The 19,224-nt window shown below is 47.3% G+C and overlaps 1 protein-coding gene across 5 annotated transcripts in view; it reads left to right on the top strand.

The window, feature by feature from the left end:
• The window catches only part of NRG2 (neuregulin 2), a 313,668-nt gene extending 296,069 nt beyond the window's left edge, over window positions 1-17,599 (top strand). For all 5 annotated transcript variants that reach the window (XM_075131394.1, XM_048861434.2, XM_075131393.1 and 2 more), the window contains 4 exons: window positions 540-663; window positions 2,551-2,678; window positions 5,539-5,763; window positions 15,225-17,599. In XM_075131394.1, coding sequence (XP_074987495.1) covers window positions 540-663; window positions 2,551-2,678; window positions 5,539-5,763; window positions 15,225-15,882 — 1,135 coding nt within the window. In that variant the 3' untranslated portion in view covers window positions 15,883-17,599. The remainder of the gene's footprint in view (window positions 1-539; window positions 664-2,550; window positions 2,679-5,538; window positions 5,764-15,224) is intronic.
• Window positions 17,600-19,224: the final 1,625 nt, after the last annotated feature.

The following is a 19,224-nucleotide window of genomic DNA, read 5'->3' as shown; positions in this document are numbered from 1 at the left end:
GGGAGGAGCATCAGCAAAGGCAGACCACGTGCATTTTTGCCAGCATGTCATCTAGTAAGCCTAGATGATATGATGGATTCAAACTTCAGTGGCTTTCAGTGCCGGTAGCTATAGTACTGTATATGTAGTACAGTGTTTCCACTATTGCTTCTGCTAGAGGAGCTGCGCAGCACAGACAGCGCCGGAGTGCTTAGATTTGTAATTGGGACCAAGCTGCAAAGTTTGATCCAAACTTTGCCAAATACCACCTGACTTCAGAACTGCCATTTTGGTTTGGGCCCATCGCTGCTTACGTGCTTCAGAAAACCTCAAACGTTGCAGAAAGATCCTAACGTTGTGGAACGTTGTCTTGTGCTCATGATTTTCCATTGCCCTGAGCTACAGCGTGCTGAAAGTGTCTCTGAGACATGAATTCGAAGCATGGCCTTGTCCTCCTTATTGTCTGACACCCCTACAGGGCTTTGGGTGTGAAGAGTCCAAGGAGATATTAGAATTCTAAGTAAACCCTATGAATCCATTTCTCCTTTGTGCATTTTTAGAAAACAACGAAAACAAATGCATAACCATTTACGGCAAAATATGTGTCCCACCCATCCGAACCGGAGCCTTGCCAACGGCCCCAGTCACCCCCAACTGGATCCGGAGGAAATTCAGATGGCTGATGTAAGTGGCTTCGGTATAAGGCAGTGCAGAAGTGTATTGAATGCCTTTTTTCAGCCAGTGATTTTGTTTAGATGTAACATTAAGAATTTGATGTTAAAAGCTGAAATTGAATGGAAATTTGTTTTTTAAAAATGGAAAACCACTTGGGCTGGGTTTAGGACAGAAATGTATGAACTAATCATATTTAATTCTCTGCCACTCTGTGAAATGCTCCTGGTATTTTCTGTTCATTGACAATATCCTAAAATGCAACATTCTGGACCACTACAAATACCATGGACTACGTGGCTGGTGAGGGTGAGGCTGTTATCTTGAAGAGCCATTGGTGTGCATGGCACTTTAGGTAGGGCCTTGTTCTGCCACTGTTGCTTCAAATCAGTAGCACTTTGCTCAAGGTAGTAAGTCCCATTGGGGTGCTCAGACGCCACACTGATGGGCACAATTTAAGACCATAGGCTCTGATCCAGCAAAGCACTTAAGCACATGCTCAGTTTAATGTGTGTGGGTAAGTTCCCTTAAATTCAGTGGGACTATGAATGTGATTATGTTGATTTGGGGCATTTGGAAAAAAATGAAAGTGGGAGGCAACCAGATCCATGATGAGTAAAGACACAGGACGGGATTCTTTCCTGTGCCAGCGCTCCAGCATTTCCTAACTTTTGAGTGCTCAGCTTTGCAACCTTCACATTGTATTAACATTTTTTTGTATGTGATAATTTATATGTCATCCCGTGTATAATACATTGTGGACCAGTTCTTGCTGGCTTCTGGAGATAGGTATAACGGGTCCCTTGTCAGCTGCACAAGTGCCAAGCACAGACAGAGGAGTCGGGAGCTAGGCAGACAGACAGGCATGAATACGGACAGAAAGAGAATCTGAAAAAAGCAGCAATAGTGCCTTCCCAGGCTGCGGCCCCACACAAAACCTTGCAACATCTGTTGATGCTGTGAGTAGGAATAACCCATGCAAGAGCTGAGGTTGACCATTGCCAGGTCAGGGACCGTACTGGTATACATATACAGACTAAGCACCATGTCTCCAAGGCCCTCAACATTCATCAACACCCTTTCAGAGTTCCCATGTTGCAGCCTCTCCTTGACATATTGAAGAACCCAGAACAGCACCACAGAACAGCCACTACTTTTTAACCTTCTGGGCCGCTGCTGTTCTTCTCAGCTCTTTAAACTGGACACAGATGCCATGTGATCATGTACTTGTTACGTGGTTTGATATATAGACTCATAAACATTAAGGCCACAAGGGACCATCATGATCGGGGTCCTCAACCTTTTTCTTTCTGAGGCCCCCCCTAACATGCTATAAAAACTCCACAGCCCGCCTGTGCCACAACGACTGGTTTTCTGCATATAAAAGCCAGGGCCGGTGTTAGGGGGCAGCAAGCAGGGCAATTGCTTGGGACCCCACGCCACAGGGGGCCCTCAAAGCTAAGTTGCTCAGGCTTCTGCTTCAACCACAGGTGGCAGGGCTCAGGGCCCTGGACTTCAGCCCCATGCAGTGGGGCTTTGGCTTTCTGCCGCGGGTCCGAGCAAGTCTAATGCTGGCCCTGCCTGGCGGATCCCCTGAAACCTGCTCCCAGGCTCCCAGAGGGCCCCAGATCTCTGGTTGAGAACCACTGATCATGAAAATCTAGTCTGACCACCTGCATATCAGACCCCGGAACCTTGCCCATCCACTCCTGTGATAGACCTCTAACGTTGAGCTGAGTTACTGAAGTCCGCAAATCAAGTTACCGAGAATCCACCATCTTCACTAGTTTAAACTTGCAAGTGACCCATGCCCCAGGCTGCAGAGGAAGGCGAAACCCCTCCCCACCCCGAGTCAATCAATGAGCAGTTGCCTGATGTTTGGGACTCTCTTTATTACAGTATATTTCTAAAAATGTTTCTGCCACTGATCATGTGATACGGAGGGAAACAGAGACGACGTTTTCAGGAAGTCATTCCTGCTCCCCATCTCACCATTGCTCCACAGCCACTCCAACTTCAAGCCAGAGGTGAGTGTGCCGTCCCCCATCCCCACACACACATCCATCCTATTCCTGCAAGAATATCTCAAGAGTGTAGCAAGAAAACCATTTCTTAAATCAGAGCAAATACCAAATGTTTTTCTTTTCACCTGCTTGTTCACTGCTCATGAGTGTTTGCAATATTCTGTCACGTCAAGTGACACAGAGAAAATAGGTGCACGAGAGAAAAACACTGAAGATTATTCTACATGGAGTTTGATTTTGTGATAGTTTTGGAGAAAATTCTTTTTAGCTGTGGGGTTTGGAACATATATAACTCAGATAATCAGCATACACTAGACTTTGGGTAAAAGGAAAAAAATTTCAGAAGCTCCTAAGTTCCATTTACAAAAAGGATGTAGGGCCAGATTTTTGAAGGTATTTAGGTGCCTAAAGGTGCAAAATGAGCTTTTCTAAAGTGCAGATTAGGTGCTCTCCTATCTGCATCATTATGCACCTAAATACCTGTAAAAGTCTGGCCCTTAAGTTCATAAGTCACTTTTGAAGATGGGACTTAGGCTCTTAAGACGCTTTTGAAAACTTTACCCTTTATCTCATTTGCATACTGCTATCCTCTTTCTAAATACTTTATGTAGTACTAGAGCTGCAAAATTTGGATTCAGATCCAAGTTTTGAAGAATCCAAATTTCAGAGGTATTCAGGGGGCATTTACAAAATACAGATCTGGATCCAGATTCAGATCTGAGGAGCTCTGCAATGTCAAGAGTGTTTGGATTCTGGAGTTTGGTTTGAGGCTCTCTCTTGTAGTTTCCATTTTTAAATGTCAGAATTCTGACCTATGATCTCAAAACTATGAACTATAGCCGTCTGGTGACCCTGTCGTGGCAAATGTGCTTTGTATGTCTGTGCATGGATAGTTGCTCCTGAAGATGACTGCTGTGAAGCATTTAGAGCTAAACTTTGAACATGGAAAACTATGTTGTATCTTCACAATCTACACAAACAGGAAGTTGTACACAGAACAGTTAAGTGTATCTACACATACATTAATCCATGAAGCACACACAGATGTGTATTTTGCACAGGCAGTTGCCTGCATATTTTATATATACTAATGCATATTTCACTTGTGTTTAGAAATATTCTCCTATACATACCTGTATAAGAAGAAAGGGCTATAAATATTGTTAAACATTTAGGTCTAAACTTTCAAAATTGGGGTCCGATTTAGCAGGTGCAATTTTGCATCAATAAAAACTTGTTCATGCAACTTGTTACAGGCAAAAGAATGTTGGTGCAGATGCTTGTCTTTGCACTTTGCACCTACAGATATGGAGGTCATTCTGCGGCTGGCTTGAAAATCTGGGTCTCAATATCTTGTGCGATGTTAGGTCATCAGTGAAATAGCAATAGTTCTTGTTAACAGGACAGGGTCAAGGTGGAAGAAACAGCGCATCCATGAACCAGAGCCTTTTACCTTTTTGAAGGGCATTTCCAATTATAAATTAATCTTTTCCATTTTTATAGTGTCCAGGAAAACCCTGGATTGCATCTTCAAATGCCCTGGAGCAGGGCTAAGAGTAGATGGACACTTTCTCTTTGTGAATCCTCTGTTTCTTCCCCTTTGATGGTTCCAGTGAATACTGTGCTTATGCCAGTAACTGAAGTCGGTTCTTTGAAGGTGCACTCAACATTAAAACATGATTGTAAGATGACACTTTGAGGTCCATATTTATGTCCCATTGGTCAGTTGCACCAGACCAGATGTGTTCATCTGCAAGGCAAAAGATGTCAGGTCTGATTCTGATCTCACTTACACCAGTTGTCCACCAGTGTAACTTTAGTGTTTGGTAGATGTTGATGAATCCTTTGCATTCCAAGTGTTTGGAGAAAAAGGACCAGAAGGCAAAATGTTGACTTTTTTAGAAAACATTCTCTTACATAAGTTACTCTAGCAGTGTGGCTATTCTATTATTCAGTCCTCAAAGCTTGGTGATTTAGACCTAATATTTTTCAGCTATTGTGCATTCATGAGTTGCACACACAAATTACACAATAGACATGTGCAATCCTGAGTTGTGTGTACAAAAGTATATGTGCATGCAAAACTCCGATTTACATGGTCTCATTACATGTTTTTCACTCATTTCACAATGGTTAGGCCTTCTGACGGGCAGATACCTATTGGGATTTACAAAGTGCCTAACTCCCATCAAAAGTCAGTGGGAATTAGGTGCCCAACTCACTTAGGAATTTTAAATCCTACAAGGCACCAAAATACTGTCATGAATTGGTGCTTGATCTCTAAAACTCTCTTTCTGAGTAAACTGCCATGAGCAAATGTTCTTGAAGACACACCCAGAGCAGATGAGTTGAATGTGAAGCTGCCATTTCACTCCTCCTCTTTTCTAACCAGAACACCATTTGAAGTTGTAAATGCAGTTGATGGTTGCACCTGAGAGTAGGCCTGGGTTTAACCATAATTAACAAGTTCTTTGGATCAGGACTGTTCTTCTGCTCCGGCATCCCTGTGAACTCCAGCACCTAATTCTCTGCTGGCATAACTTCATTGACTCCAATTGCCTGATCTGCACTTGCCATAAGGCAGTCAGGCATTTGTTTGTCCTCCCGTGTGCCCACAAGCAGTTGCACCCAAATTCATTGTGGACAAAACAAGTGAAGGCCAAGTTTTGCAAATCGCTCCCCCCCCCCCCCCCGGTAAACACATTGCTTTTAGAGAGAGAAGCAAAGTGGATACAGAGTGTGGATTTCTAACCTTCCTTCAGAATGGCTCCAAGCCACAGACTGCCTGAAGGAACAGGTGTGGTGTAGCAGGACATGGCAGAAATTCTCCCTGACTGTTGTTGATCTGTGGTTTGCTCTGCAGGCAGGAAAGCCACACATGGAGCTTGGACCGGACGGAGAGCCTGACTTCTGATTCGCAGTCTGGTATGATGCTGTCTTCAGTGGGAACCAGTAAATGCAACAGCCCTGCCTGCGTCGAGGCCCGCACCCGGCGAGGAGCTGCGTATTGCGTGGAGGACTCGAGAAGACCCACGATGCAATACAGGGATTCGGTGGATTCACTGCGAGACTCACCACACAGCGAAAGGTCAGCCCTCACTGCTTTGTGCCATCAGCTCTGGGGTAGATGGCTCTGTTATGGGTTACTAGGGTTCACTGGTCGAAGTGAAGGACACTAGAGAGGGGCATCCAGACCAGATCCATGTTGGACATAAGATACTGCACCAGAGCAGTGCTCTGCTTGGACCGGTATCCTGTCTTTGAGAATGGCCCGTAGCAAAAGCTTCAGACACAGATGCAAAAAACCTCTCGGAATTGACTGCCCATGGTGGAAATTTTTCCCTACCACCAAGCAGTTCATGTTGCTGTATGGTATGCACTGAAGCATCAGAGCTTTTCTCTCTTATACATTGTAAGTGTAAATAAGAGCGAAAGTTTGACAGCATCAGGGTGACTTCTGGGGACAGGGAGGGGCGTAGATCTTCTCTCTGTCCATGGCTGAAGACTCCAAGCTTGCTGACCACCTGTGGCTCGGGGATTAGAGTTCCTCTCCCAAAGAGATGCTCCTATCTTGTGAACTACAGGAGCTGCTTAGTACATAGCTTAGTACAAAGAACCTGCAGCACATTCCAGCCAGTAAAGAGCAGTGCTACATGTATGCATCAGCCCCTACTGTACGTGGCCTAGGGATGGGAAAATAGCTGATGATCCAGGCAGGGAACTAATCTAAGTGAAGATGAAGTAGAGAGGAGGGGTTGGATTCATGGAGGATTGGGTTGTTTTTAATGGTGAGAGGGGACTGCCTGGATTTGAAAGCCTTCACCCTGGCTGGCTCACTACTAGCTGGGCTTGTTACATCGGCTCTCTTCTGGGAAAAGTGATAAATTTCATTTCCTTTTCGGGAGGAGGAAGCGATTTTCCCCAGCCCGTCCCCCAAATGCTGCTGCAGCAGTATAACGGGGCTGGCCATGGGAGAATGCCCCCAGGATAGGCACTGCATCAGGTTGCCATGGAGCCCTCATGCAGGGAGCACACTGGGGCTGGGAGGAACATGTCAGAGGCAGGAGGGAGTACAGCTGGGGGGATTCTAGCCAGTGCTGCTGCCATGGGCATCCAGGGAGGTCCTGCCTCCATTGCACACTCACCCTTAGATCAGCCTGGAATAAAGCAGAGCCTCCTCTCCTGGGCCGCACCGGTGTGTGCTGCACCTCCAGAGAGCCCCAATTGCACCTTGAATATGGACAACATGGTGAAGGCTCATGGGGGACTCACAGGGCTTGGGGCAGGATCAGGCTGTACCAAATACGCCGTGTCCAGCGCAGCAGATAAGGCACAGACAATGCGGGGGTAAGGTAAGGGGAGCAGAGTACAGTAGTGCCGTATGCAAGTGCCACAAGCCTGGAGGCAAACAAGATGAACTGGACAAGCTGTGTGCAGGGATGATGGCCCCACTGGTGTTGTGGAACCAATGGGAGACAGCCAGGAAAGCTGGCCTATTGATGCTGAAGGCTATGCTCTACATCGGAGGAGAGAGCCAGGCATATGCCTGTGCTAGGGGACAAGGGAGTCACCTTCTAGTGAAATCTAGATGGCAAGAGAAGAAAACGACAGCATGGACACTCTGAGTCCCGATGAGTGAGAAAGGAAATAATAGTGCCCGACGAGTCTCTGGCCCAGATCAAATCAGAGTAAAAGCAAAGACCAGGCCCTTAGCCAAGAGATAGTGGAGACAGAAAAGGTACTGGATCTGGTGCTTAGCATCCTGATGATTTGAAATACCAAGATGTCTGATGCAGCCAAACCAGGGGGCATCAATGGAGATTTAACATAAACTCTACTGATGTTGTGCAGTGAAACCTGTTCATAAAGACCACCAAAGGGAGGCGCTGTATTAGTGCTGGGTAACAACAGGTGGCCACAGAAAGCAGCATGGTTAATATGGAGGAACACTCACGGGGCTAAGACTACACTGGCTTTTAAGACCAGGGAGGGTGGCTAGCTGGGGCCTCTCAGCACAGATCTCATTCACTGTGCCTCTTGTTTGGCAAGGTGAAGCATACAGCGAAAGGCACGGTCACTTGCATTTGGTATTAACCAATTAAGAGTCAGAGAGTCCCAGAGTCACAGAGCTGAGTACAGAGGAGAGCCAGTGGCGAAAGGATCTCTTGGGGCTTCAGCTCCTAAGGAAGGGGAACATGGGAAGCTGGAATCATAGGGCATTTTACTGTGACACATCTAACGGTAGGAAACCGAGGCAGTTAGTAGGAAGAGGCCCGCAGAGGGAAGTACCAAGGGAAAGGTGGAAATAAGAAGGACAATGCTGGGTGTCGAACGGTTCTTCCCACCACGCAGGGGGCACAGGTTCACAGACAGACTCCTGTGCTGAAGAAGTATGTCATTTATTTTCTGCTTCAGTGAGTGATTGGTTCATCAAACCAGGGCACAGCACAGGGTTAAACGCAAGTGATCCCCATATTCGGTGCTCGCCTTAAATACACTGTTACAAAATTATTCATTCTATATTGTATAAACACCTTTCTGCCTAGCACTAAGATTAGTTTGCCAGCTCGGTTGTTACCTGATTGGATTGCTGACCCCATTGTTTATCTGATCCGATTGCTGGCTCAGCTTTTGACCTGGCTGTTCTCTTTCCTGGCCAGACAAGCAGGCATTTTTTCACATGCCCCAACACCTAAAATATACATCCTACATATTCCATCCTACATTGGGGGGACCCAAGAGTAAAAAGTATAAATGCAAGTGTATGATTTCAAAGGGAAGTCTAGAACAAGAAAGCAAGCCAGTGACTAAAAGAAGAGCTTATAAAGGACTTGAAAATTGAATTTTGCAGGGGCAGGAAGTGAGGTTGGATCTTCTAGAAATCAAATATGGGAGACGAAAGAGAGAGAGAGAAATGCATAGATTTACAGATTCTAAGAAAAGCAGGGACCATGATGATGATCTAGTCCAGGGGTGGCCAACTGGAGCCACATGCGGCTCTTCAGAAGTTAATATGTGGCTCTTTGTTTAGGCACCGACTCCGGGGCTGGAGCTACAGGTGCCAACTTTCCAATGTGCCGGAGGGTGCTCCCTGCTCAACCCCCTGCTCTGCCCTAGGCACTCCACCCCTTCCCGTGCCCTCCCCTGAGCCTGCCATGCCCTCGCTCTTCCCCCCTCCCGAGCCTCCTGAACATCACGAAACAGCTGATTGGGAGGTGTGGGGAGGGAGGGGGAGATGCTGATCAGTGGGGCTGCCGGTGGGTGGGAGGCGCTGGGAGTGGGGGGGTCGGGAGATGATGTGGGGGCTGCTGACATATTACTGTGGCTCTTGGGCAATGTACATTGGTAAATTCTGTCTCCTTCTCAGGCTCCGGTTGGCCATCCCTGATCTAGTCTGAGCTTCTGTATAGCACAGGTCAGAGATTTCATTCCTGCTTCAAGCCCAGAAACCAGTGGCTGAAGCAGAGAAGATAGAACTTGATCTAGAGATCCCATGTGAGGAAGAATTTACCACATTCCTGGATAAGGAGGAGAGGGTGTGGGTGGATGGTGTGAGAGAGGGAAGGAGTCAGTGGAAATATGGTTTCTACAAATGTATCTAGGAAAAGAATAAAGGGAAGGGAAGTAGAGGAGCTCTGGTAAGGGAGGAGGAAAACCCAATCCAGAAGAGTGTTGGGATGGTTATAGGACTGAGGGAATCTGAGTCATTGTTCTAAGGCTTTGTCTGGATTCAGTGCGTGGATCTCTTTCTTTCTTTCTCCTCCATCCCCTCCACTCATCCCAGGAGTCTGCACCTTTACAGAGGTAACTGACCCGATTCCATTGCCTCTTGCTTCTTTCCTGAAGCTCTGATCTCCGTCTCGGAGCTCTCTCCATGATCCCCACCTGCTGTATTTCAGCACGTCTCCCTCCCTATGGCCCCATCGCTCCTTTCACGATCTCTAGGCTGACCTCGTTGCTGCTCTCAGCCTCCTCATCCCTTCCACACACACACACCCGACTTCTCTCCTCTCAGTTGATTCCATCAACCTTTCATTTCTCACAGTTCCTCTCTTGATTCCCGTGTCTCCCTTTCTTGCTGCTCTGCCTGCCCTTTAATCCCATCCCTCTGCATCTGCTGCTTCTGTGACTGCATCCAGGCTGCTGAGTGCCCTTGGGCAATGTCCCAGGCCTGCACTGAGCTCCTCCATGTCAGTTCTTTCTAGTGCTTCCAAAGCATAGCATCTCTTTTCCTCCTCCTGCTCCCTCCTGACACCTCACCCTCCTCTGCCCGCTCTCTGCCCAGCAGCTTGCCAATATTTCCCAACCACCCATAAGAACTCTTCCCTGCCTCTGACCCTTCAACCTCTAATTCCACCCTTTCCTTCTTCCCACCACTCTGGTCTTCCCAAGCCTGACTGTGACTCTGCCTCCAAACCCTCCAACCCATTGCTTCCCATTTCTTGTCCTCCTCCGCTGCTCTTTATCTCTAGCCACTCCCACTGTGACTCCTTTCCATCTGCCGACGTGCACCAACTGTCTCCCCGACTGGAAATAAACTCCTTGGGATGGACTTATCTCTCTACCTACCACCTTAGCTCCACCACCCTCCTTCCACTGGCTTTCTGTGTTTTACCACACCTCCCTACCTGCCTGGCTTCTGACTTCCGCTTTCCCTCAGACCCTGAAAGCAGAGGATCTTGATCTCTTCTGCTAAGTGTCGTTAAGGAGCTGGGGAAGGAAATGGAATGCTTGGAGAGAGCCTTCCCTGATGTCCTCACAGGTTCTCATCCCACAGAGGAAACTGCACAACCTATTAGAATTGGACAAAGGGCAAATGTGAAGCAAAGCCGGTGACCGCACAGCTGGGTGTTCTGTTGCCGATCCTAGCGAAGTCGAGGAGGTTCAGTATCGAAATGAAACCGCCGGGAAAACAGAACCTAACAACTACAGCTGGGAGAAAATTTTCAGACAACATTCCTTTTTCACTGAAAAATGCAGATTCAGGTTGACCAAAAATGTTTTCAAATTCATGGAATTGTTTCAATCAAACAAAAAAAATTCTGAAAAAATCGAAATGTTTCAACTTTCTTTGTGAATTTTACTTCAATTTGATTCAAGAAAGAACTTAAAAAAGCTAAAAAATCCCTCATTAACCAAACAAAACCTTTCATTTGACCCAGAGCTGGAATTTTTATTTTTCACTTTTTCAGTTTGCTGATCCTCCCCCCCGCCGCCGCCACCGCACACACACCCCCCATTTTTCGGGCTGGCCACTGACCTGAAAAATTGGTTATTTTGCCAGGTCTGCTAGCGCCAGCTACCATGGCACAGATTGTCCAGGTGATCAGAGCCCCCTAGTAGAACTACCAATGCTGTGGCCCAAGGCAGCCCAGCAGCTGTCATTTACCTTGATTTCTCTAAAGCTGTTATTACAGCCTCCTACCCCCCAGAATGTAGAGAGGAATACTAGCGTGAGGGCAAAAACTGGCTGGCAGGCCGTAGGGAGTGCAAGCAAATAGGGCACCCTCAGAACAGGGGAAGTATCAACAGGAGCCAGGCTTCAGGTCTGTGCTACTAAACATTCCCTGTAATCCCTGTGGAATGATCAGGGGCATCCCCCTAAGTCAGGGCTAGATTCTGTCTGTAGGAAGCAGAGGTGCAGTGCACAGGGGCAGCCCTGCAGCAGGGGCTCAGCGTGACTCAGCCCCTGTTTCTCCCAGGGGACTTTTTGGGAGCACACACCAGAGCAGCAGCTTCACCAACCTATAGGGGAGTGCAGTGTGCAATCCCCTTTGTGTTCAGCTAACCGGTGTGGTGGTGGGCATGGAGGGGGATAGGACCATGCCCCTCCATCCTGCCAACTTGCGGGCAAGTAGCACCCACGTGGGCACTTGCAGGGAGCGAGGTGGTCCCCAGTTTCTAGGTGAGGAGGGCATCACCTTTCACCCTCCCCAGCCCCATCCCAACAGAGACTGGCCATCATCTGTGCAGCCAACCCCAAGCTTGGAGGGCTAATAAGCAGCAGAGGAGCTCTCCAAGCAGCACTAGCGATGTGGCAGGCTGGAAGAGCCAGGCAGCTCTAAATTAGATGAGATTTAGGATAGCTAAATGCAAGGTGAGGCACCAAGGGAGATCCCTTAATCAGCCCAGATAGAAACAGGAGGCTGCTGCTTAGAAAGCATCTGTGGGGTCAGAGAGCCCCGCAGGTTAGAGTGGAGGTTATTGAAGATGAGTTCATGCTTGAATGCTCTTGCTAACAGAGCAAATGAAATCCTGAGTGCTTGTCTATAAATAGAGGGCTCTCTCCTAAGCCAAAAGAGGTAATAAGGGTGCTTTATACAGCCATGGTGAGTGTGCTGAGGATATTGTGGGCACTTTGGGACCCTGTGTTAGAGAAAAGCCATTGCAGAGCTAGAGGGAGGGCAGAGAAAGGCACTCGAGGGTTTCACAGAGGACGAGAGCCTGGGATGGTGCTGGTGGAAGGGCAGATACCAGTAACGTTGCACAAAACATATGTATCGGTAAAGCAGGAAAGAGACTGCCCTGGCGCAGAGGAAGTGGGAGAGCCAGAGGACAGGTCTGGAACTAAGGGCCTGACCCAAAGCCCATCAGTTTCGATGGAGAAGGCCCCAAAGTGGATCGTGTGATGATAAGGGGGTTGTGGCTGTATAGGGAGCATAGCAGAGGCGACCTGTCCTGGTGGGAGCTCTCTAAGGCATTGGCTCCTGGAGCACAGGGAGTGGGCGGCTCTGCACCCTTTGAAACAGGGCGACATCAGCGTGGCTGGAGAGGGCCCTCTGTAGTTGCTGACACTGGGTGTGCCAGAGAGGCTGAGTCTTCTGGCAGCACTAGACTGGCATAGTCCAGGGATAAGGATTGTGATGGTCCCTGGGCAAGGGCACAGGTGTTGGGAGGGAGGCACGCTGCCCTTTCCTCTCCTCCTTGTGCACTCGTCCAGGAGGGTGATCAGGCAATGCATGTAACTGCTGAATGAGGCAAATACATGGGGTGAAATGCTAGACATTGGCATCGTATGTCTCTAGGGATCTTTTCCAACCCAGCCGTCTAGGGCTTTCTCATCTAAGAGCAGGAGTACAGGAAAAACCCAGGGAGGAGAGAAAGGCTCCTGGTGGGGTCCCATCTCCTCTGTACCAATTTGTTACTCTGTGAGCTGATGTCCCTCCTCTATGTGATGATCGGCTTATGTTCCCACCCCCCTGCTCCACTATACCTCCAGTGAGCTCCATGGTGTCACACTGGTGAAAGGGCTGCAGGAGTCAGATCCAGCATTCACCTCTTTTGTGCATATCATGTAAATGAGCTGGGTGAGAGTCAAAAAGCTACAAACCCATGCACCTCAGGAGAACTTACTGTCTTTGAGTTGTGCTATAAACAAGCAAACACACACTTCCCTGTTCTGAGTCACCCAAATATACAGACATCCTGGACCATTTACGTACCATAGAATCATAGAATATCAGGGTTCAAAGAGATCTCAGGAGTCATCTAGTCCGTTCCCCTGCTCAAAGCAGGGCCAACATCAACTAAATCATCCCCGCCAACTTTTGCTGACTTTTGTCAAGCCAGGCCTTAAAAACCTCTAAGGATGGAGATTCTACCACCTCCCTAGGTAACCCATTCCAGTACCACTCTCCTAGTGAAATAGTGTTTCCTAATATCCAACCGAGACCTCCTGCACTGCAACTTGAGACCATTGCTTCTTGTTCTGTCATCTGCCACCACTGAGAACAGCCAAGCTCCAACCTCTTTGGAACCCCCCTTCAGATAGTTGAAGGCTGCTATCAAATCCCCTCACTCTTCTCTTCTGCAAACTAAATAACCCCAGTTCCCTCAGCCTCTCCTCGTAAGTCATGTGCCCCAGCCCCCTAATCATTTTTGTTGCCCTATGCTGGACTCTCTCCAGTTTGTTCACATCCCTTCTGTAGTGGGGGGACCAAAACTCAGCTCTGTGTCACCCGAATGTACAGTCATCCTGGGCCATTTATGTACCAACTCTGTGTTGCCCAAATGTACATTCATCCTGGGCCATTTATGCACCAGCTCTGTGTCACCCAAATGTCAAGTCATACTAGGGCCATTTACTTACCACTTTTCTGTTCTATATATAGAATGGCCTTTTCCATATAGCTCAAAGGCCAAGCACAAAATCTAATATAACCCCTCAAATCAGCCGCTGCTTGGAGTGAGATGAAAGAATAGTCCCCTCCCACCACCTCATCCTCTCCCAGCCAGCTCCTCAAGCCAGTGTTCTGAGGACCTTGCAATGCACCCAGAATGTTAACAAACGTTGGGCTTGATTCTCCAAGGTGCTAAGTACCGCCCATTGAAATTAATGAGTTGAGAAGCCCTCAGCATCTTGCAGCATTGGGACCTTAGGCTCTACCCTACTAACCAAAGAGCCAATTCCAGACTGAGAGCACCTAGAGAAGTTACATTGATGCAAAGACTTCCTGGCAGCTACAGCATCCTTCCCTAATTACTGAAGTGCCATGGAGCCCATGGCTGCCTTTGCATTTGGCTCAAAGCCCTTTCCCTCACACCTCCGTTGAAACACTCAGGTGCTGCTGGACATTGCGTTAGTAACAGAGGCACTCTTCGCTTTGGCTCTTGGGTGGTCCAGCGCTTCGGCATGGGGCTAGAAAGTGCAGTTTTACTGGGGGTGACATCTTTTGGAGGAGCCTTAACAGTAACATTCTAATTGTTTCTGGTCGTAAAGTTCCCATGGCACTTTTTGCAAGAGAAGGGTTTTGAGCTCCAGTGTCATGGGCAAATTTCAGCTTTGGTAATTACATTTACCTATCTACATTCTCAATGTTGCTTCAACTGGATGTTTTCCTTTGCTTCCTAAACTGTTTTGCAGTGTGGCTGGCATTAAGAGATGGATGGTGCATCTTACCTCGGAGGTGGCTAGATTTCATTGGTGGATGTCATAACCCCTGTGTTAGCTTCACCCCAGTATAGATGCTCAGAGCATCCAGTTTTCACATGTGGGTACCTTAAGCTGCTGCACAAGATGCTGGCATAAGACCATAGGGCTCACCATACCAGGTGGGACCAACAGTACAATGAGTCCAATGTCCTGTGAGCAACAGTGGCCAGCATTAGGTAGTACAGAGGAAGGTGTAAACCCCCATTCTGAACAAATATGCACTCACATGCCCATTGGGCTAGTGGGCGACTTCAGGTATCCAAATGGAGGGCTTGTATGTAATAGGGCAATCACTTTTGGAAATAGGGTCTGTAAAACCCCTTGGGACTTAGTTCTTCTAGGTGAAATTTACAGCATGAGGGCGCGGGTGCGTCAGTTACCAGGTGAGGGGCGCGGGTGCGTGAGTTACCAGGTGAGGGGCGCGGGTGCGTCAGTTACCAGGTGAGGGGCGCGGGTGCGTCAGTTACCAGGTGAGGGGCGCGGGTGCGTCAGTTACTATGCAAGGGTGTGGTTGTGTTAGCTATTTGGCCCTGGTAGTTTGGACCCCAGGGTCAGGTATTCAAATGGGAAGAATAATATCTGGAAAGCTCTTGTCAATCAGTTGTTTCTCTTTTCAGATATGTGTCTGCTCTGACAACACCAGCACGTCTGTCTCCTGTCGACTTCCATTACTCACTTGCTGCACAGGTACCTACCTTTGAGATCACCTCCCCCAATGCCGCCCATGCGGTGTCCCTTCCGCCTGCGGCACCCATTAGCTTTCGAGTGGAAGAGCAGCAGCCTTTACTGCGACGCTATCAGGTGCCCTTTCAGGATATGCAGAGATACGACAGTTACTACCAAAGGAAGAACTACTTGAATGAGAGCATGGGGAGTCTGCCTTCGAGCCCCTTCCGCATCACGGAGGATGATGAGTATGAAACGACACAAGAGTACATCCCAGCAGTAGAACAACCAAAGAAAACAGCTAGCAACAACAGGCGGTGGAAAAGATCAAAACTCAACGGGCAGGTCTCACACAGAGCCCGGACAGTCAGAGACTCCTTCTCAGGAAGCAGTGCTTCATATAGTGAGTCTGATGAGGAGCTCATGGCGGAGAGCACCCCATTCTTAAGCATTCAAAACACTGAGGCAATGAACACAGATTCACCGCCGCTGTATCGGCCGGGAGACAGCAGGACTTACTATTCCTTCGAGAGACAAAGCGCACAGGTGGAGAGCGGGCAAAGCAGATCGACACACATGAGACCCAAACAGGACTCGGCTCCTCTTTAGAAGCCACACAAACTCACGCACCCACAAACACACCTGTATCGAAAAGGAGGAAAGATATTTTTATTTTATATAAAAGAGGAAAAAATATAACAAATCAAATGTTTTATTTTCATTTTAGCAAAGTTGTCTTATAATAGCTAACAGCAAAGACTTTTTTATAGGGAATCTCTATTTATATGTGACATCTTGACTTATAGCTTCCGAGAAAAAAAACACACAAACAAAACAAAATAAATAAATACTAATAAAAAAAGACGGGCCAATTTTTGACAACTTAAAAATAGAAAAAAAAATATCGTCGTGCCTTTTTTTGCTGTATGCTAATGCCAGAGTCCATGATGAGGATTACGTTTCAGTCGCATTCTTAAGATCATAGGTTTTAGTTCAAGACAACTTACCATGTTAAGGGCACTTTCCCATTTGAAAAAAACAACACCCTCCACTTTGCCTCATCTCTGGATGTTTGTGATCTTGTTCTTTAAAACATTGTTAGAACATACACAAATGACATGTATATGTATGTTCTCATAAATACCTCCTAAGGGGAATCCGTCTTGCCCACTCAACTAGTTGTAGTTTTGCATATTTCGGGGGGGGGGAAATTACGTACCAGAATGCAGAAATAATGGTTTTTTTTGCAACACAGGTAGGAAGAGGAAAAAAAAGCATACAGTAGCAACAACTCTTACAATATATTTGTTGACTGTGTTACTTGTGGGGTCCAAGTAAAACTGACTCATTTTGGCACAGTTTTGTGAAGTTGTAGTCAAATGAATAAAACGTTTACATGAATGTGGTAAAATATTATGTCTTTATAGATGGTTGAATCCACTTCATTGGTGCAGACCCTGATTGGAAGGGAAACAGCCCATTGCAGCAGTTACAGATAAGCACTCTTGACTGGTCAATTATTTTAAAAGATGGCTTTACAGTATTGCAAGACACAATGTCAAGCTCAGACAGAGTTACATATTGGCCATAATAGTGCGGAAGAGTAGAGCAAAGGACATGGAGAAGTTAGTGACAGCACGACCACCAGTATAGCCCTGCTAATTGATGTGAATTACCTACAGATAGTGTTGTGCGTGCTCCGTATGCAATTAATCCCCATTTAAAGTCACTGCAATGCATCCCAGGACCCTGCCCCTGGCCAATGAAACAGGCGGGCAATGTATCAGGAAAGCCATTCAGTGGATTCTTCTGTATCTATGTGCCGTATATTGTAAAGAAAGTTATTATCATAATGTGCCAGTGTTACATAAGAACGTATTGTCAAAGATGGACGTCACATTTCGGGCAGCCCTGGACCCTGGACCCGTGGCTCAAAGAGACAGTGCTGTGTGTCCAAGCAGCAGACCATTCACATGTGAAAGTGCCCCTCCTTTCAGTTCACTGCAGCAACCCTGTTTACATTGTAGCCTGACTTATTTCTTTTTATATTTTCACTTCTGCATGTCCTTTGCATTTCAGATACTGTAGATTGGATGCATGGTGAAGCTGTGACTGAGAAGATAATATAACAATTGACAGTGTATTTCATTTAACTTTTAGCAATAAAGTAACTAAACCCTCTATTCCTCACCCACAATGGGGTCAGATGGAAACTCTGCTAATTAGTCATAAGATGATTGTAAACATTTGCTCTGGATTGTCTGAACTCTTGACTGTTTAACACTTGAATATTTTTTATATTATAAATAAAATAAGAAATAATTAATGTTTCCAGCATTAATCTTAAATCAGTGATCAGATTGGGGGTGGAAGGAGTGGTGTTACACAATCTCAAACTCCACCCACAGCCTGAAGCTCCATCCACAGGCCTAAACTCCACTTACATCTCAGAGTAGCTGGATGTTGGCGCTAAAATTCTCAGTATTGAACTAGCTGAAAGAGACATTTCAACTTCCACCATTATGCCTCAGAGTCAACACCTCATTGAGGTGAATGGCGGGGGAGGTCAGTCCACACTTTTCTCAGAGCTACTGTTGCATTCTGTGTTTGCAGACCAAGTGAGACAGCGCTGCATCAGGACACATTTGGAAGGTTTCCTTTGCAACTGTAAGGCTTAGAAACATGCCTCCAGTTTTTCAAATGTGGGCAGTAATATGGGGGGGCTTCCATTTTTGTGTGGCCAAACTGACACCTGTTGGGGCAGGAGTCTCAGAGTGGCTGAGACACAGAGCTTCAGGTGCACTATTGGAAATCAGGCCCAGGGTATCTTAGGATGGACACATTAAAAACGGAGGAATGCAAAAATCAGAAGCCACTTTTGAAAATCTTGACCTTTCATTTCAAATGGTTATTTATTTTTTTAAAGACAGCTGACCTTCTGCCACTGCTGAAGGGGCCAGTGGGAAGGTGTCAGTGTGAAAAGTCAACCCCAAACTTGTTTGCAGGCTGACAAGCAGCCTATGGCAATTGTTTATAGGAAGCTACACAATGGTCTTAACACCTTGCAGCACTTTGTAACAGACCATAATAATACTGGTGGATTTTTCTCCTCCTGGATTGTGTTTACAGTTGATTAGCTTCAGTCATGAGGTGTCAATGAAAATGATTGCCACAGGGCTGAAATACGGCTCTGAAATCAGTACAAAGGCATCTGGCTACACTGGCTTTGTCTCAACCCCATTGTCACAGTGCTGTGGGGACAACGAAATGGGTGCACACCAGAGAGAGCATGAGGCCTGAACACCCTGTGGCTGGCCTTGGTGCATGCGGGGGGGGGAGGGGGTGGCATATAAAGAGCTTGTGTACCCCATGCAAATGCCTGGCAGAGGTGCCGTGCAGCACTCGGGGCTCAGGGATGGGTGTCAGCAGAGCCATGCACTAGCCTGTGGTGAGGGAACTACCACCTTGCCCCACACAAGCCCATGGCTGGTGCAGCGTACACCCCTCCCACACACTGGACAGCACAGGTAACGATTGTGTCTCACTGCAGCACTGGCCTTCCTGGAGCTCTGCCTCCGTCCCGCAGGCAAGGCTGGATGTCAAAGGCACAGTCCAGCCCCAGAGAATGAAGCCAAAAGCGTCCCCTGTTGTCCATGACTGAGGCGTAGCACCTCAAAGATAGGGGCCTGACGGTTTGAGGTTCCGGACCTGAGTGACTCCCAAAGAAGGAGTGCAAACGGGGTCAGGATTGCCTCCTCCCCAGCAGTCTGTTTCAACATCAGCCTCTGAAAGCCTTTGAACCAAATTCTGCCCCCCCTCCCCCCGGGGGTAAATCTCTCCAAGTACCTATTCCTTGAACTCAAGGGACTGCATGGGGTGTAACCAGGGAGCACGTCTACATTTGACCTCGATGTACATGCCCTAGCTTTGCTTGAGTGAGCATGCTAAACC

This window comes from Caretta caretta, chromosome 8 (genome assembly GCF_965140235.1).
Source record: "Caretta caretta isolate rCarCar2 chromosome 8, rCarCar1.hap1, whole genome shotgun sequence".
Lineage (NCBI taxonomy): Eukaryota > Metazoa > Chordata > Testudines > Cheloniidae > Caretta > Caretta caretta.
Note: the sequence above shows the minus strand (reverse complement) of the source record. Positions and strands in the feature narration are given on the sequence as shown.